The 20,969-nt window shown below is 43.7% G+C and overlaps 1 protein-coding gene across 1 annotated transcript in view; it reads right to left on the bottom strand.

Annotated features, from left to right (window-relative positions):
- LOC120916886 (latent-transforming growth factor beta-binding protein 3-like) overlaps positions 1 to 20,969 on the bottom strand; it is a 2,124,401-nt gene that overhangs the window by 507,173 nt on the left and 1,596,259 nt on the right. The window contains 1 exon segment of the mRNA XM_040327823.1: positions 12,048 to 12,176. Coding sequence (XP_040183757.1) covers positions 12,048 to 12,176 — 129 coding nt within the window.

Here is a 20,969-nt window from a genome sequence, read left to right on the forward strand (position 1 = left end):
ATGATCAGATTGTCACCACCGATTACCAGATTCGGGACGTGGCGGGAGGGGGATGGTCACCTCCCACGCCACAGATAAAAGTGATCTTGCAGCGAATCCGCTGCTGAGACCACTTTTATCTGAGACCGCCGTTCAAAACAGTACCAGGGTTATGGCAGCTGTTTGCTGCCATATTAACCCTCCTGGCGGTATTCCCGAGCGTGACTCGGGGTGGATTTTTTGTGCCAAAATCGGTAACCCCGAGTCACGCTCGGGGGAGCTATGCAAAGCCTGCAGCACGCGCTGGCTTACCTTGTTCCTGGATCCAGCGATGCCATCACGCTGTGTGAGCGAGCGGGACCTCGCTCGATTCACACAGTGTCCTCCTGTGCCGCCGATCTCCGTTCCCTGCGACGTTACGACGCACGGGGGCGGAGATCAGCGCCAAATTCAAAAGGGTAAACAAACACTATACATACAGTATACTGTAATCTTATAGATTACAGTACTGTATGTAAAAAATACACACACCCCTGTTCCATAGTGGTCTGCCCAGTGTCCTACATGTACTTTTATATAATAAAAACGTTTTTTCTCCCTGAAAACTGTATATTGTCCATAGCAACCAAAAGTGTCCCTTTATGTCAAAAATGGTTTTAGATCAGCTAGAAAACAGCGATAATAAATTATAATCACTTATAATAGCGATTTGTGGGAAAATTCGTCATAAAAAATAAAAAAAATAATGACAGCGACAATTCTGCAACTGAGCAAATTTCAGTGATTTTGAGTTGATTACATTATTGAATAATTTTTATTAGAATTATATTATTATTTGTTATAATTTGTTATAATTATTTATTATATTATAATTTTGTTTTTAAAAAAATGTCATACCCGGGATGCCTATTAGGCCCCATACACACGGGAGGATTTATCCGCGGATACGGTCCAGCGGACCGTTTCCACGGATAAATCCTCTCGAGGATTTCCGCGGATTTCTATGCGATGGAGTGTACACACCATTGCATTGAAATCTGCGCCGAAATCCTCTGGCGATGACGTGTCGCGCCGTCGCCGGCGACGTGCATGCGGGGGATCCCTTCGGACGGATGGATCCGGTGGGTCTATACAGACCAGCGGATCCATCCATTGGGATGGATTCCAGCAGATATATTTGTTTGGCATGTCAGCAAATATTCGATCTGCTGGAATCCATCCCAGGGGAGAAATATCCGCGGAAACAGATCCGCTGGAGTGTACACACCATAAGATCTATCCGCTGAAACCCATTTGCTGGGATTTTTCAGCGGATGGATTCTATCGTGTGTATAGGGCCTTATACTCTGGTTTGGTCAGATTTAAGTGAGTTATTCCTAAAAATTACAGGCCTACAGTATAAAACGCCAAATTTCCTTGCAAATAATGGTACCGCTTTCAGCATCTTTTTTCTGAAAGAATCATACCGCCAGGGAGGTTAACAGTTTTTAACGTGAAAAGAGCAACAAATACCGACGGTGGGCGGTCCGGAACTGGTTAAATAAGCAATGTTGTTGTTGTTGACTGTATCTGTGAACATGGGGTGGTAAATGGGGGAGATAATCCTGCCCTGTGTGAATTTCTAGTGGTCCTTATAATTAAGATTTCAGAAGCACTTTGATTAATGCACAAGATGTGGCATTTTCAGCACTCAAGAAGCACAAGCTAAATGTGATGGACATTGAGCATTTGTTATACTCACTTGTTATGTACAGAATCCATTGCTAAATTGGATTGTTTTATCCTTCATTGCATTATGAATGACACTGTGATATGTGTATTATTATTTGTGTAGCGCTACCCCCTCAGGACCTGCTGATTTGTTGTTGGGATCGGCGTATTAAGTTACTTTAGTGTTGTCTAGGGGTGCAGTTGGAGAACAGAGTAGTGAGCAAATGTCCAGACAATGAATAAAGGTTTTCCAATGCTTTATTTCCAGGCCAACACGGCCAACATCAACATCTAATAGGAAGAAAAGGTTGATGAAGCAAGAGAGAGAACTTTGCAGTATCAGGCCTGGATATGAACCGAGCAATCCTGCTCCCAGTATTATCAAATAGCAGTTTGTCGCCACTCTAGCCAGAGTGGGTAAAGTGCCCCCGGACAGACTCCTGCCACGAGCCTGGCAGCTGAAGTGTCACATTGGATTGCTGGGAGTAGGGATGAGCCGAACACCCCCCTATTCGGTTCGCACCAGAACTTGCGAACACACCAAATGTTCGTGTGAACTTTAGAACCCCGTTAAAGTCTATGGGACTCGAACATTTGAAATCTAAAGTGCTAATTTTAAAGGCTAATATGCAAGTTATTGTCCTAAAAGGTGTTTGGGGACCTGGGTCCTGCTCCAGGGGACATGTATCAATGCAAAAAAAAGTTTTAAAAACGGCCGTTTTTTCGAGAGCAGTGAATTTAAAAAAAAAATGGCGTGGAGTTCTCCCAAAAATTCACACCAGACCCCTTATCCGAGCACAATAACCTGTCCGGCTGCAGAAAAGAGGGGGGACAGAGTGCGCCCCCCCTCTCCTGAACCGTACCAGGCCACATGCCCTCAACATGGGTAGGATGTCCCCATGTTGATGGGGACAAGGGCCTCATCCCCACAACCCTTGCCCGGTGGTTGTGGGGGTCTGTGGGCGGGGGGCTTATCAGAATCTGGAAGACCCCTTTAACAAAGGGGACCCCCAGATCCTGGCCCCACCCTATGCGAATTGGTAATGGGGTATATATAGGGGAGGCGGAGCCACCCGTCACGTGACCCCGCCCCCTCTGATGCACCCTCTGCTACGTCACTTGCAGCAGAGGGTGCGTGGTCACGTGACGGGTGGCCCCGCCTCCCCTATATAAGAAATGGGGTGGAGTTCCCCTTAAAATCCACACCAGACCTGAAGGGTCTGGAATGGATATTTGGGGGAAACCCCACGTCATTTTTTTTTTAATTTACGGCGGGGTTCCCCTTAATATCCATTCCAGACCTGAAGGGCCTGGTAATGGAATTTGGGGGGACCCCCACGCTATTTTTTTTTTATGAATGAATTCTCTCTGAATTGCCAGAGCCGACAAATCATTATAGCCGCAAGTCCGGTTTTAAAAGACTTTTTTTCCTTTTAGAAATGACACTTTGTGCAGGGACAGTTCTATGTACTGGAAACATGCGCTATTTCACATGCTAACTGTACACCCCCCCTAGGTACGAAATTTAAAGTAATATTTCACTTTTATTGTTTCACTTTTAGCATTATTAAATTCACTGCTCCCGGAAAAACAGCCGTTTTTAAAACTTTTTTTGCATTGATACATGTCCCCTGGGACAGGTCCCCAAACTCTTTTTAGGACAATAAATTGCATATTAGCCTTTAAAATTAGCACTTTAGATTTCTCCCATAGACTTTAACAGGGTGTTCCGCGGCTTTTCGAATTTGCCGCGAACACCCCTAATTGTTCGTCGAACAGGCGAACAGGCAATGTTCGAGTCGAACATGAGTTTGAACCGAACTCGAAGCTCATCCCTAGCTGGGAGGAACAGGCCTCTCTCACATACCCGGCTCTAGGGCCTCTGCCACAGGCCTATTACTTTGGATGAGCTAAATGGACGAATTGAGCGAATCCTCCCAGTAGATTTAAACTTTGGTCACTCTCTCTAATTTAAAAATAAATCAGACTAAATCTGAGGCCATGAGCATGTCACTATCCCCTCTTTCCCGGGATTCCATTCGGGCAAATTTTTGTTTTAAATGGAGTCCAATGCTTAGATAATTGGGCACAAATATTCCATCAAAAGGACATTTTTAAAATGATTTTTTTTATCAATGTAAAATCTATTACGAGCCCTACTTGACAAATGGCGACTTGGGGCCAGATTCACAAAAGAGATACGACGGCGTATCTCCTGATACGCCGTCGTATCTCTGAGATACGATTGTCGTATCTATGCGCCTGATTCATAGAAACAGGTTACGCATAGATAGCCCTAAGATCCGACAGGTGTAAGTGACTTACACCGTCGGATCTTAGGCTGCAATTCTAGGCCAGCCGCTAGGTGGCGATTCCATTGCGGTCGGCGTAGAATATGCAAATGACATATTAGATCTAAGAGGTGGGTTGACATAGAACAGCAGCTGAGCACAGTTCCTTTAGGTAGAGCACCTTGGTGCTATACAGTATTACCGGCTCCTCTTAAAAATCACCCTATAATTGGCACAACACTAAAAATTACTGCACGTATATGTCAAAAGGGGAACTTTTCCACAGTGCGATCACCTTTGTTTCCCATATTGGGGAACCCAAGTTTTAGTCCGGGTAATGAAAGAGGATCTTTCCGGTTATTAATAGAGAAAGGAGTATATCAGGCCTCACATTTTATTATATCAGAAAACTGGCCATCGATTAAAACATTAACACAAATAGGAGGTCCTTTTGAAGTCAATATCTAGCAGGCGTTGCAATTAAGTCATTTTTCTAGATCATTAGGCCTGGGAAGTAATTTTCATCGTCAGTTAACAATCTTTGAGTCGTACTGTAAGGCCTCGTACACACCAGCGGATCTGTCCGCTGCCGGATTTCTGTCTGATGGTTGTACACACCATCAGACAGAAATCCGCGCGGACACGATACGCGGTGACGTGGCCGCGCCGTTGCCGCGACGATGACGTGGCGACGTGCGCGGCCCTGGAAGGTCAATGCTTCCACGCATGCGTCAAATCACTTCAACGCATGCGAGGGCTTTCGGCCGATCGGACATGTCCGGTGAGTCTGTACAGACGACCGAACATGTCCGACGGACAGGCTTCCAGCAGACATGTTTCTTAGCATGCTAAGAAACATTTGTCCGCTGGAAACTGTCCGATCCGCCGGACAATTGTCCGGTCGGCTGTACACACGACCGAACATGTCTGCTGAAACTGGTCCGTCGGACCAGTTTCAGCGGATATGTTCGGTCGTGTGTACGGGGCCTAATGATTTAGAACCACTAGCCCGAGGGATCTCTAAAATGTATGGACTATTAAATAAACTTAGGGAGGATCAGGAGATACCAGGCCTTAACAAGTGGGAGAAGGACCTAGATAGGACCTTCTCTGCATTACAACATAAACAGATTATCTTTTTGACTCTAAAATCTTCAATCTGTACACAAACTCAAGAATTAAACTATAAAATCTTGATGCAGTGGTACCATACTCCAGTACAACTCAAAAAATTCTGCAATGAAAATTCTGACAGATGTTGGAGATGTGGAGAAGAAAGCGGGACATTAATTCATATATTTTGGTTTTGTAAAAAAATAAGAGTTTATTGGTTGTCAATTATGAGAATCTTGCAAAAAAATTCTGAGTTAAAAATACAAAATGATCACGCTTTTTTCCTACTTCACCTATCCGAGATCCCAGTTCAGACTTATCGGAACTCAGTACTGTGCCATTTGGTGAATGCAGCTAAAGCAGGTATACCCCTACGGTGGAGGGATACTACGTCACCAACAGTTTTAGAGTGGATAAATAGAGTTGGAGATAGAGGGCCAGATTCACAACGGAGATACGACGGAGTATCTCAGATACTCCGTCGTATCTCTCGGAGTATCTATGCGACTGATTCATAGAATCAGTTACGCATAGATATCCCTAAGATCCGACAGGTGTAATTGTTTTACACTGTCGGATCTTAGGATGCAGTACCGCGGCCGCCGCTGGGGGTAGATTACGTCATAAACCAGCGTCGGGTATGCAAATTAGGAGTTACGGCGATCCACAACGGATTTTCGCGTTCGCTACGTCGCCGCTAGTCTAGTTTCCCATTAGTCGTCGTTTTTGGTGCCTTAACTTTACACAGCAAACGTATGTATAAAGTATGGCCGTCGTTCCCGCGTCGAAATTTAAAAATTCACGTCGTTTGCGTAAGCCGTCCGGGAATACAGAATTACGCTACACGCGTCGCCGTTCGAAAAAATGACGTCACTTCGCGCAAAGCACGGCGGGAGTTACGAAACGGAGCATGCGCAGTAATTTAAATGAGCACATGCCCATTTAAATTACGCGGGCTTACGCCGGAGGCCGCCGGCGTAGTTTTCATCGCAAGTGCTTTGTGAATCAGGCATTTGCAATGAAAACTTGCGGCGGTGTAACGTATCTACGATACGTTAAGCCGCCGCACTTCTACCTTAATCTGGCCCATAGAAGCTATGGAAGACCTAGTTCTCTCAGCTAAGGGTAAAAAAAAACAATACAAAGAAACGTGGAAGAGCTGGAATTTATTTAAAAATTCAGATGAGGGGAAAAGATTAATGACTGAACCTGATTAATGAAGAATCGGATACGCGCAGGGAATTATAATGTAAAATATAATATGAAGGATAAACCGACTTTCCTGTTATGATTTGTGGTTTAAGGGAGGGAGAGGATGGGTTCCTCTTCTCTCTCACCCTCTTTTATCTTTTTTTCTTTTATTTATTTATTTTTCTCTTTTTTTTTCCTCTCTCCTTTTGGGGGGGAGCTGGGAAAGGGCAGATGCATCACTTGTCTCTCTGTGAGAGAGAGTGAGGACTAAGAAAAGGGTTAGAGTGGGAAGATTTAGTGAGGGAGTTTATGGGAGGGTCCAGAGCAAATATGTATGTATTTTTTTTGTCGAGAGGATTGTATTCATGTTTGTTTTTGGCAGTGTATTTGCCCTGTGCCTTTCCATATGCTGTTTTATGTAAAGAAAAGAAAAAAACAAATAAACATATAAAGTAAAAAATAAACTTTGGTCACTGGATGACAGCATTCCGTACAGTTTCCGACCTGTCAGCATTCCGGTCACCAGATCCCCGATGGTTCGTTCAAGCTCTGTCGGATAACCTGCCTCCGGGCTCTCCTCAAGCCGACCCCCCAATTGAGCGGCACCCAGCCTGGGATCTTGTCAGTAAAGCGGGGGACCCAGCAAGTCACTGGGGCCCCTCTCAGCAATATAGAGCTCTGTGTAGCATTTGACCCCGGCCTGAAAGGCCATCGCCGGGGTCCAATGGATGCGCGCACCCTAAAGGTGGATGCCGCACCTGGAACCCCCGGGAAGAACCAATGAAGATGGCGTCTGCCACAGATATACCCCTCCCCAGCATGCTCCGCCAGGGAAAACTCCTCCAATTGGCTGCTGGGGAAAAGCAGCTCTGCCAGAACCCCTCTAGCACCACCTGTCACCCAGGGGTAGAAACAACACCCCTGGAGCGCAAGCTGACCTACAGGACATTTCTGGAATGACAGCAGCCCAAATTTGACAAACTGTGAATGGGAGCAAAATAACTCTCCCATTCCCCACTAACTTTAGCATAGTGCCCATACTGAAAGTAAGGGGGAGCTACATACTCCCCCCACTTGAGTGATACTGTCCCCAGTGTCCTAGGCATTAAAGCCTGAATGCCAGCCTGATACCTGCTAAACCAGACAGAAAAAGGAGGAAAAGAAGGGACAGGATTCAAACAGTGCATTTCAATATTGGCATCATTTAAATAACAGAAGACATACAAACATACACAACCCTATCTATCTAGCTGCCCATTCTCCGCAGTGTTGATAGTAGGTGGGTCCAGAAAAACCTGTATAGGAAAGATATAAAAGCATACAAAATACACAATACACATCCTGATGTATAAATATAATTTTCTATATACAACCTCCAAGGTCAGAATTGAAACTGTGCACTCGGGCCCGAGCGCAAAATTTCCAGTCCTCCCAAAGAGACGCTCTATTTGCAAGAATATAAAACTGTAAAAGAACTGTATATACATTTCTGTCCTGCAATGTGAACGTTGCAGAACACTGCCCCTAGCAGTCAGTGCGCTGGTACTGCGGCAGTTCAGTTCAAGTGCGAGAGATAGCAGCAAAAGGGAAGTAAAAAAAAACAGTTCCTTTCTTGTGGAATCTTCCTGTATTGCTACAGAGAAGTTGGCAAGGACCCCCCCCCCCTCTAACTGACTGAACCCAACCCCACCCAAGAGTTCTTCACAAAAATGTCAATGTGGATCTGGAGGAGTAGGGGCAAAGGGGAAACTTGGAGAAAACAAACTGAACGGGGCAAACCCTCAAGGTCAAGGTAAGTAGGCCAGGCAACACACCCTCTGGCCCACTCAGTCACACAAAAGGGCCCGGCAGCACAAACATCGGGTGCCCGCATAGGACGGGCACATCACAGGTTGGAGGAGCGCTGAGTAAAAACACAGCAACAGACTCACCAGCTCCTCAAGATGGGCATATTACGCCAGACTCGCAGGGTGCTCCCCGGGCAGAGCGCTTCTTCTTCTTTTTGCTGGAGGCCCAAAATCCCCCAAAGCCCTGTTGTTCGGGGAACCGAGGCTCGAAGAGATGGGCGCGGAGATCTCCGCCATCCGTCTGGAAACCCTCTGACCAAAATTCGAAATCCGATGAATCCTCTGCTCCGGCAGGGAGGTAATTTCGGCCCTCAGGCGGGACAACCGCCAGGTCAGGGCGATGCGATAGCTTCCATCCACCCCAGTCAGGCAGCCGGGGAGGTCCCTCTCCGACAGCAACACATCTAATGTAGGCCGCTCCAACTGATACGGCCTCCCGGGCGGTCTCGGCCTGCATACTGAACATGCAGCTCACATGGTCATCTTGCCTTGTCCCGTCAGGCAGGCTTACCTCCATCAGGTGGGCGAGGTAGCCGATGCAGGGGTCTTGGCGATCGGGACATCGACGAGTTCAGTGGTCACAGTCCCCGATTTTTCCGCTCCTTTGGATGAAGAGAGTTCCGGCTCTGGGGCCTCTTCCTCCGCAGTAACAACCCCGGAGAACCAATCCACGAGTACTCCTGTGGAAGTCTGACCGGTGGCACGACTACAAACAGGTAAGCCCGGCACCCATGGCACCGGTAGAAAGGCAGGAGGTGGATGGCCAGTTTTTCACACTTTGAGCAGGACAGTCCAAGGGCGTTTTCCCCTCCACTAGACAGGAGTACGAACTGCCTATCCGTCCGCATCCGTACCCCAGTGTCCGTCAGCGGCACCCCAGGTACAGTAGTCACGAAGAGCCCCACCCGGAGTGGTGATAGGGCGTCTCAATCCATTAGAGGCAACGCAATTCCCCAATGAGGCAGACATTCTTTCCGCGATCCGTTCTGCACGAGGAAAATGGCGGTTCTGCCGATTTGGCACGGAGGTGGGCGTTTCTTTTCTTCACTTGGCGCAAAACTGTACCCACGTCTCACGCAAGGGAGGGTGGCTCCTCCCACTTGAAGAACTTGTCCAGGCACGTTGTAGGCGCGTGCTAGCCTGCTAGGCTGCACGTACGCCCAAGCTTAGCGATGCAAGTTTAACTCCCTCGTAGCCGGACAGTTCAAACACACGATGCCGGACACTCTTCGCTCCTTAATAAATAGCTACTCACAAACTCTGTTGTCAATGGCAACAGCCGAAATCCCGGACAAGCCCCCACGTGTAGCGCTACTCCCTCAGGAGCCGCTGATTTGTTGTTGGGATCGGCGTATTAAGTTACCTTAGTGTTGTCTAGGGGCGCAGTTGGAGAACAGAGTAGTGAGCGAATGTCCAGACAATGAATAAAGGTTTTCCAATGTTTTATTTCCAGGCCAACACGGCCAACATCAACATCAAATAGGAAGAAAAGGTTGATGAAGCAAGAGAGAGAACTTTGCAGTATCAGGCCTGGAAATTAACCGAGCAATCCTGCTCTTAGTATTATCAAATAGCAGTTTGTCGCCACTCTAGCCAGAGTGGGTGAAGTGCCCCCGGACAGACTCCTGCCACGAGCCTGGCAGCCGAAGTGTCACTTTAGATTGCTGGGAGGAACAGGCCTCTCTCACAGACCCGGCTCTAGGGCCTCTGCCACAGGCCTATTATTTTGGATGAGCTAAATGGACAAATTGAGCAAATCCTCCCAGTAGATTTAAACTTTGGTCACCGGATGACACCGGATGACAGCAACTGTACCTGTCAGCATTCCGGTCACCAGATCCCAGAACATGGTTCGTTCAAGCTCTGTCGGATAACCTGCCTCCGGGCTCTCCTCAAGCCGACCCCCCAATCGAGCGGCACCCAGCCTGGGATCTTGTTAGTAAAGCGGGGGACCCAGCAAGTCACTGGGGCCCCTCTCAGCAATATAAAGCTCTGCGTAGCATTTGACCCCGGCCTGGAAGGGCCCATTGGATGCGCACACCCTAAAGGTGGATGCCGCACCTGGAACCCACGGGAAGAACCAATGAAGATGGCGTCTGCCACAGATATACCCCTCCCCAGCATGCTCCGCGAGGGAAAACTCATCCAATTGGCTGCTGGGGAAAAGGACATTTCTGGAATGACAGCAGCCCAAATTTGACAAACTGTGAATGGGAGCAAAATAACTCTCCCATTCCCCACTAACTTTAGCGTAGTGCCCATACTGAAAGTAAGGGGGCGCTACATTTATGTTATCAGATTGGTGTTCAACAGTTACACTATGTTGTATGTTTTGGTGTAGATTGCAGCGCAACACAGTCATTTATTTATTTGAGACTTCTGTTGTCATCCGTTTGCCAGGGTTGTAGGGGTCGGGCCTGATTCTGTGTGTAGTGAGGGGGGCAAGCTCATCCAGGGCAGAGGACAGGGATCTATTGTAGACAGAAGTGGCTAGATAGGGGCAGGACAGGGGTGAGATTGTCATAGAAGTGTTCGGTAGCAGAATAGAGAAGAGTTGAAGTGACAAAGGTTTCTACGGGCAACTTTTAGGTGGTTAAAGGGAGCAAAACTAATAAGGTGGTGATCAGAGAGAGGAAATGCCTGAACATACTAAGGAACTTTCTGCACATCCCTTCTGCTCATAGTCAATAATACAGTACCAAGGATATGCCTGTACAAAATTTACAAGTTTAAGGATGAATGAGAATGTGAAATAATTGTGCTATATTGAGAGGGTGGTTTGGGGTCTATGATTGATTTTTATAATGATCTAGGTGTTACATGTACAATAAAATAGTTTTTTTATGATGCACTGGTCTAGATTTTTGGGATAGGTTTTCATAGAAACCCAGTTCTGGGATGGTTTGGTTTTGAGTCCATAACTATTTTGTTTATTTTTTGATGTTTCATGTATTTCAATATAACATGGTAATAAACTAGTTTTGGAGTATCACCTACATTTCTTTTACTACATATGTCCAGAATATGAAGGGTTTCCAACCAGCTCATGGCTGCAGTAACAGCAATGAAATGATATGTGTTTTTTAATGCCTGCTCCTGGCAGTGATCTAAAAGTGATTACCCCTCTCCCTTTCCTGCCAGATTTCCCCCATGGTTTCCAGGCTCTCCTGTTCTTCTCTTCTCGAATGTATTGCTAACTAATGAGCTGTAGAGACATTTAATGCATTGCTTATTGATAGTTTTGGGTACCATCATTTTTCCACCATTCTTTTCCGCCATTTGGTATCTATTTCGTGCAACATAAAACATTGCAATTACCATATTTTTATTCTACAGGGTCTCTGCTTTCAGAAAATATAATGTTCTGGGGGTAATTTTATACCCATAAATGCAGATTTTAATACAGGCATACCCCGCTTTAAGTACACTCACTTTACATACACTCGCGAGTAAGGACATACCCGCGAGTGTATGTAAAGTGCCTTACAAGTACTGTACAGACATTTTGCAGCCACAGTAGAAGGAGCTAAAGCTCCGAGAGCATAGCCAGTCCTGTTCCAGTGTGCCCCGGACACCCCCAATACAGACCCTGAGACCTCAACTACAGCTCCTGACACCCCCACTACAGCCCCTGACCCCCTACTACACCCTAGAAGGGAAAAAATATATTGTTTCACTTTAAGTACATTTTCGTTTTACATACATGCTCTGGTCCCATTGTGTCCTTTAAAGTGGGGTATGCCTGTATATCCGTATGTGCAAACAATGATATAAAATGCACTAGAGGGTAATTAAACAAACAGAACTATTTATAAATACATCTACAGTGGCCTAAGTAACTAGTATTGCTCAGAATTGAACTGCATCTACAGTTTTTTTTATAAACTCCAGGCAGAGTTTTGCATAGATTTCTTACCCATACATTGCAGTAAACGGGTGTCATAGTAGTAGCCATGTTTGCAGTAACATTCATAGCTGGGCTGCGTGTTCACACATTTTCCTTCTTTGCAGATTTCTTGCCCAAACAGTTCACACTCATCAATATCTAGAAAAAATTAAATGTAATATTTTATTACTGGTAATTTTCTGCCTTCTGTTCTCTTCCCACAGCTATCTGAAAATGTATTTTAATCTGTATTCTTAAAAGAGAAGTTTTTTTTTTCTTACTCATACTTACCTCGGAGGATCAGACTGATGCTGCATCTGTCCCCCGGTGTCTCTGCACCAACAACTGAGCCACCGAACACCGCCAATGGCTCGTTTCTCACTCCTCCCTGAGCAAAGCGATGCTGACTGTCAGTCAGCATCGCTTCTGCTCTACTTCACCGAGCTCATTGGAGCGCTGAGCCGTGGAGGGGAGCGGGGAGCGGCCGTCTCAGCGGCTCGTTGAGACTGCCACCAATCAAGGCAGCTGGCGGATCAAGATTTGGAAGTCAGGTTGGCGCGTTGCCTCGACTGATGGCAGTGACGTCAGCAAAAAGTGGACGTCAAACCGCTCTCGGCTCAAAACTGGTCACAGGAGTGCAATTCGTTTTGCACTCCTGTGACCAGGAGGAGATTTACCATTTGTTTTAAAGTACTACAAAATAAAGCCATTATTCCAATTACCGGCCAAGAAGTTTAAATATCAGCTTTGAGTTATTTTTTTACCAGGTTCTTCTATGTACCATTTAAACAGTAATTATTTATGTGAAACATTTATTTAAAAAGTGTTTTTTTAAGGAGGCACATGTATGGAGGCTAGCAGGACGGACATGTCAGGCTAGAGCTCTGCTCTGTGAGGGAGAAAAGCCGCATATCTCAGGACGCCAGTCAAATCAAAAGTGATAAAATTCATGGACTCATTTGCCTAAGAGGTGAGGGGGACCTTTTATGAGGAAAATGGTGCTGGGGGGTGCCCGAAACAAGTCAAAAACTAACCCCAATAGCGGCAGCCAGCAGACTAAAAGTACAGCAAAAAAGGCCCCAGCCCCCTCAGCTGTATTCTCTTCAGGGAAATAGAAAAAGATTATGGCAAAGCAGATGAAACCCACTATCTCCCTGGGAGATTTGAACTCTGACAGCGAAAATGATAATGAAATTTCTCAAGCAGCACTTCAAGACACAGCTGTCCCCTCAGGATTATTAAAGCAATTTGAGAAAATGCTGCATAAAACCTTAAAGCACACCTCAGAACAAATCATCTCTAACCTCACAAAGGAGATTAGAGAATTGGGGCACCGTACAGAAACATTGGAAATGAAAGTTGAAGAAATTGAAGTTTTCACCCAAGAATGTCTGACTGAACTGGACTCACTTAAAGAGGAAAATATAACACTACAAAATAGGTTGGAGGATTATGAAAACCGCGCCAGAAGGTCCAATTTAAGATTCAGAGGTATTCCTGAATCAGTCTTAGACCTCCAAGCCACCATACTAGCCTTATGTCAGAAATTACTGCCAGGAATAGCAGTGGAACAGATGGAAATGGACAGAGTCCACAGGGCACTTATGCCCAAAAAGACAGAGGGTCCCCCTAGGAACAATATTGCCAAGTTCCATTATTACAGAACAAAGGAGCAGATATTGGAAGCAGCCAGAGAAAAGAACAATTTACTCTTCCAATGATATAACTATCAGATATTTGCAGATATCTCCCAGCTAACTATATCCAAGAGGCGGGCAATGAAACCTCTCTTATTGGAACTCCAACACCACAAGATTAAATATCACTGGGGATTCCCCTTTTCCCTGCGCTTCACGAACCAAGGAAACAAAATTACTTGCAGAACACCTGACCAACTTCAACAAGCCTTACTTGACCTCAAGCTAATTGAAGGAGCAGCCACAGCAACCACCTCACGCAGAAGATCAGCATCTGCTTCTTCCCACAACAATTTACCTCAGCATGGGATGAATAATGGTACCCACCATTCACATAAACGAGGCAGATTTGCATGCCAACCCCATGACCAAGAAGATACAATGGACTGACTGATCATCACAAAAGTTTCCTCATTTTTCTTTTTTGCTTCAACAACACTTTTTCGGAAAGGAAAATACAACTCATGTAAAGACTTTTTTCCCAAAAGGAAATAAGTGTTACACTTAATTGCCACTCTTCAACATTTTTTTTTGTTTAAATTGAGAGAAAAAGAAAAAGTATAAATATTTTTTTTATGAAATACCTGAAGACCTGCTAGTAATATTACTCTGTGTGTTTAAAATATACAATCTTATCATCTACTACTTGTGTGTAAATTCAGGGTAGTGTATAAACCACCTATATTAATTTAGCCAGTTTGTTAATGTACTTGTGCTTTGCACCCATTTTGCTTCACAAATACTTTAAGGTTATTTGTTTACAAGTGAAGCATAGTTATTAACACACCTTAAACAAAGATAAGGAAAAGTTACATTCTTTTTTTGTTTGTTAAACATTCTGGCTAGTATAGTCACAATGCTTAATGTTACAATAGGGGAAATTTCAATGTTATATTAAACCTTGAATAACCCCACATTTTATTGTGGGAATAGTTTAAAAATAACCAGTATTACCCCAGTAGTTTAGTCGTTATTGCACCCCCCCCCCCCCCAATTTCACTTTCATGTATGGGAAATCAAATATAACTTATTCACAGTTTTGTTATATTTAGTTAGGGCGAAAAATTTGCCCCCTAAGGGGTGCGCATATCACATTTAGTAAGCGGTTCTCCAGTGCACAGAAAAAACATGTGCCTCACTAGGATCTCCTCGGATCCCCATAATATTATGTGGGGATTCGACGAGGGCCCCTTTCCCCCTGATAGGGGACTTTATCCCTTATCACGGGTAAACCTCAAGTACTTTATCTGCTTAATTGTATTCAGATATTCTTTATTCTGTATTGTCTCTCATTTTCTTTTTAAGGATGATTATTTTGGATCCCCCTTTTCTTCTTTTTCTCCTTTGTCTGCACGGACTGGGCCGAGAAGCCACTTCACAATGAATAATGGTAAGATTAGCTTAATGGTTAGGCTATCATGGCTCCATTGAATGTATTGACTCTTAATGTACAAGGTCTAAATGTACCTCAGAAACAAAAGCATTTAGATCGTTTCAGGCTAAGAAAGCTCACATTGTTTGTTTGCAAGAAACACACTTCACCACAAACACAACTCCTAAATTGTATAATGCATTTTATCCACAAGTGTATACAGCATCTGCTACTACCAAGAAAAGGGGAACCCTAATAGCATTCCACCGAACTACGCCATTTGTACTGCAATCAGAAATCAAAGACCCAGAGAGTCAATACCTTTTTCTAACGGGCTTTATCATGGACACCGCTATTACAGTGGTCTCTTATTATGCACCCAACCTTAATCCAGAACCCTTTATGTCACATCTTTTCCAAATTATTAATACTCACAAAATGGGCTCCCTTTTTATATGCGGTGATTCCAATCAGGTCCTCCTTCCATTTTTTGACAAAACCCCATATGCTCCTCCAAAATATCAAGCCAAGTGGTCTCTCTCTAACCTCCTAACCAAATATAATTTAGCAGATTCCTGGAGAGAATCTAATCCAACGAAACGTAATTATACCTATTTCTCTAACCCAATCAATCATATATTTTTAACAGAATTGAAAAGGGAAAAATTGCGCTAACAAATAATAAATCAATTAAGTGAATAAATATGGAGGCAGCAATTTGCGTGACCTAACACAAAATAATAGAAAAAAGCAGAAAAATTGCGCCAACCTAATACATGCAATAAAGTCCTTATGTGTATCCACAAAAAATTATCAAATTATTAAGGAGAAAATCGCACAAAAATACGTGCAAAAAATAAGTGTAATTAAGTCCTTAATAGTGCACATATGCAACATAGAAGTCCAAAATAGTGAAATCCAAAATAAACGACACCCAGTGTGTGATTAATGACATAAATGTGATCCGCCACCACATGGACTGAGGCTTACCACAAGGCAACCAAATAACAGCGTTATTTATGGTTAACACCAGGATACTCCAGAGTATGAGGAACAGCTTAAGTTGAACCCGGGATGTAAACAAACCACAATGCATAGGAATCCTTGGCGGGATATACGAGATCTAATGTGTAGTACTCCTCCTCAAACCGTCTCTTATTGCCCAGGGACCGCGTTCAGGAAGGACTTCTGCTGGATACACATAAGGACTTTATTGCATGTATTAGGTTGGCGCAATTTTTCTGCTTTTTTCTATATATTTTTAACAATTGGTATGATACCAGAAATACTCAACTCTAATATCATACCCATCCCGTGGTCTGATCACAATGCAGTGTTCACCACAGTAGCATCTGCTATACCCAAAAATCATGATCCAACTTGGTATCTCCCAGAGATATTGCTTAAGCATCCTACCTATTGCTTAGTGATTGAACAAGCCCTAAAAGAATATTTAAAGCACAATATGAGCCCAGAAATATCCCCACTCACGCTTTGGGAAGCGCACAAACCAGTATTAAGAGGAACATTCCAACGACAATTAGGGATTCTTAAAAGAGAGCGTAAACAAATGGCAAGACAATTACAAACAGAATTTAACTTATCATTCATGGCCTTCCAAAATAATCATACTCCCACCGCCAAAAATCGTCTCAATAAAGCGCGTTTAGAGTATGATTTATTCCTTACTGATTCAGCAGACAAAGCATTAAATAGAACTAAACATACATTCTATAAGAACGCTAATAAACCAGGCACATATTTAGCAAGAGCACTGAACTCTATTAATAAGACCTTCAAGCCTATCAAACTTAAAATAGCAAACAACATTATTACTAGTAACCCACTCAAAATAGTACAGAAGTTCAGTTCCCACCTAAAAACACTTTATTCAGAGGCTAATACATTTAATGACACGGAAACAGACTCCTTCTTCTCACAAATTCAATTACCACAAATGAAGGAAACTCAAAAAACACAACTAGAAAAACCAATCACACAAGAAGAAGTAGCAGCTGCCATTAAAGAACTCAAATTAAATAAAAGGCCAGGACCTGATGGATTCTCAGCTCGATATTATGAAACCTTCAAGGACCTTATCTCCCCAAGGATGGCAGAAGCATTTAATGACTTATTAAAACAAAAAACCTTTAGGCAAGAATCATTGTTGGCCATAATATGTATTATCCCTAAACCACATTCGGATGACACCCTTAGTACAAATTATCGTCCTATTTCTATGTTGAATACGGATATCAAAATACCAGCCAAAATATTAGCAAATCGTCTTAATAAAATTATTGGAACGCTGATCCATCGAGACCAAGTTGGTTTTATGCCCACGTGACAAGCAGGCGACAATATACGTAGGGTGGGCCTATTAGCACACATAGCAAAAAAGCGTGTTTTCTCTCTTTAGACATCAAACAAGCATTTGACTCCATTTCATGGTCATACATAAAATACACATTACAAAAATTGGGTTTTGGCCCTAATTTTACAAAATGGATCATGGAACTCTACAATTATCCAGAAAGCACATGTTAAGTATGGAGGGTATAAATCAGACCCTTTTAGCATTAAAAGAGGCACACGACAGGGATGCCCACTATCCCTATTATTATTTGCCCTCCTTATTGAACCACTTGCGCAAAAGATCAGATCTGACCCCACTATTTTAGGCATAGAATTAGGAGGACACAAACACAAAATATGCCTATTTGCTGACGATATCCTCCTATTTCTCTCATCCCCCCAAGTGTCAGGCTCTAATCTCATCCCAATCCTGAATCATTTTGCAACATTTTCAGGCTTAGTAATCAATCCAAAAAAATGTTTAGCGCTAAATATATCCCTTTCAAACATAGAACTGAGTGCCGCCAAAACAGGCCTCCCATTTGAATGGCCAGAAAAATGCATCCCTTATTTAGGGATACATCTTACTGCATCCATATCAGATTTATTCTCACATAACTATCCCGCAATTCTAAAACAAATATCAAATTTAATGAATTCATGGACCCATCTCCCATTATCATGGTTTGGAAGAATCAATGCAGTCAAAATGACGATACTACCAAAACGTTTATACCTCTTTAGAGTGCTAACCATCCCAATACCTGCATATTACTTGAGGATAGTTCAGAAGAGAGTTTCATCTTTTGTCTGGGGTTCTTCCAAACCGAGAATAAAAACACAAACTCTATACCTCCCCAAAGTAAAGGGGGGACTCGGACACCCCAACTTTGCGCATTATTACAGAGCTGCATAAATAGCAACACTTGCTAAATATCATGTAAAACAGGAAATACCTCTCTGGGTATCAATAGAAGCAATTGAATGTGATCCCTTTCCACTATCCAATGTGCTGTGGGTCTCTCCTAAAGTGTGCAGAAATATAAGAAACCCCATTATTAAACATTTACTTTCCCTATGGGATAGATTCAAAATAAAAAACTACAATCTCCCCACAATCCATTGTTATCATTCTATAAAAATCCGGCATCTTATCCTGCATGGGTCTTTTCCAAATCATTTACGGAATGGGCTGTTAGGGATATCCTGTACATGCACAAATTTGTCGACTCCACATATTTTATTCCATTCCCGACATTATGTAAATCATATGGTATACCGCAATCGGAATTATTCAGATACCTCCAAATAAAAAACTTTTTTAAGCCTCTAATAACTTCTTCACCTTTGTTAACCCGCTTGTCTATTTTTGAAAATATTTGTAAAAAAGATCTGCATGCTAGGGTACAATATCTGCTTTATATTGTGTCTCTGCTGCCAAGGCAGCAGAGACACATTGGGCTCTGTAGTGGTGATGGAGGAGTCATACTGGAACCACTCATAGCGTTTCTATCGCCCCGGCCATCTCCTACACTCTGCTGAACTCAGTGGCCTAAATTTAGAAAAAGTATCATAATACTCAATTCAGTATCAGGAAACAGACAGCCAGGAGGTGTTTCAGAACAGAGAAGGATTAGAGCAGGAACGAACAATGAGGACATGAAACCAGGACTGCAGTAAGATATTTTTGTATCTGTATAAAATCATGCAAAAAATGATATCTGATGTTCTAAAATACTGAGGAATTTTTATGCAAGTGAGACAACCAATACTAGAAGCTTCTGGCTTAATGAGGACTTACTCTGATAAGGATTCCAATGCTGTGGCTGCCTATGTGATATCATTCCAGTACCTCTTATCATGCTGTGTGAGATCTCTTATAATCTGGAGATCAATTCCATCCGGTAAGAGGCCCTTTGTAACCTTGGTGGAGGATCTTTCCTTTAAAGCACTCTTCTTGTGGATTTCGTTGGTGCACCTGGGAGATTGTTTTATGAATTTGCCTGTGTGGCGGGACTATCTACATTGATTTGAACTTTTTTCACCATTTATTGTCATTATAATTTTAGCGCGATCTCCTTCCCTTTACAATTTGTCTTTGTGTAGTATAACACTTTTGATCGCAGCTTCACATATTTTTTGCAAAACAAACGCAATATTTTTCTTTGTACCCCCGTTTTACTTACTTGAGCCCCATATTTCCCTTGGCGGAGAAGCGCTGTCCCTCTCTGCATGGGGTGCCGGCTCTTGATTAGATAGATTGATAGCAGCGCAGCCATTGGCTCCCGCTGCTGTCAATCATTTCCAATGACACGAGCACCGGGAGGCGGGGCCGAGTCCGGCATTAATTTCTATGGAAGCCGAATGCTGGACTCGGGAGTGCGCCCGCAAGGTAACCCCCGGTAAAGTGCTTCTTCTAGGGGGTTATCTGATGCGAGGAGCCGCCGAGGGACCCCAGAACAGGTTGATCGGGGCCACTCTGTGCAAAACGAGCTGCGCATTGAAGGTAAGTATGACATGTTTGTTATTTTTAATAAAAAAAAAAAACAAAGGCTTACAATCACTTTAAGTGCTCTAGCCAGAGCTAAAGTCTATTTTATAGGCTAGCTCACCCAGCAGGTCACAGCAAAATAGCCACCCCCAACCTCTCAGGCCAGTTGATTAATAACTAGGTCTGGAGGAAAAGTACCTGTCCTCTCTTAACCCTGCCCCAGACTGACTCTCTACATAACCCTTCCCTCTGTTCTAGATCAGGGGTCTGCACACCACAAACAAAATGGTAATAGACCCAGGAAAGGGCATCTGCATTCTGATGTACTGTCCCTGGTCTATGCACCACTACAAATTTGAAATCCTGTAGGGCGAGAAACCACCAGGTGATTCTGGAGCTCTTAACTTTATTTTGGGCCATCCATGTAAGGGGCACATGGCTTGAAGAGTTGGTCCAACAGGTAGTAGTGGAGTGTCTCAAGAGCCCATTTTATTGCCAGACACAGTTCAGGCTGTTATAGCGGCAAAGGGTTGGCCAACTCAATATTCAACCCTACGGCCAAAGACTGGGATGCCATTAAAGTGCGTGTCTGCTGAGACAAAATTCCAGTTTGTCTCAGGTATGCGGTATGGGATTTGAAAAAATTTCTTGGTTTCTCTGCAAAACTTACCAGGGCTCCTGTTTTTGAGAAGGGGAAAAGGCCCTCTGCAATCTCTACCTTCCTAATTTGGGCATCTAGATCTTCCTGGACTTTCTGACTGACTGTCAAATCTTCTCTTTCTTTCCATGGTTTGATCGGATAAACATGGTAAATCTGGTAGGGTTTTCTTTTTGTGGACTGATAGATCTTTTATGGATCTTACGTTTCCCATAGGGATGAGCTTTGTTTTCAAGTCGAACCCATGTTCGACTCGAACATTGTATGTTTGACCGTTCGTCGAATTACGAACGTTATGGGCCAAATTCGAGTGGCGTGTCATGGCCCATAATTCACTGCGGCATCGCAGTGCTTTGCTGGCTGATGATTGGCCAAGCAT

Source organism: Rana temporaria, chromosome 11, assembly GCF_905171775.1.
Source record: "Rana temporaria chromosome 11, aRanTem1.1, whole genome shotgun sequence".
Lineage (NCBI taxonomy): Eukaryota > Metazoa > Chordata > Amphibia > Anura > Ranidae > Rana > Rana temporaria.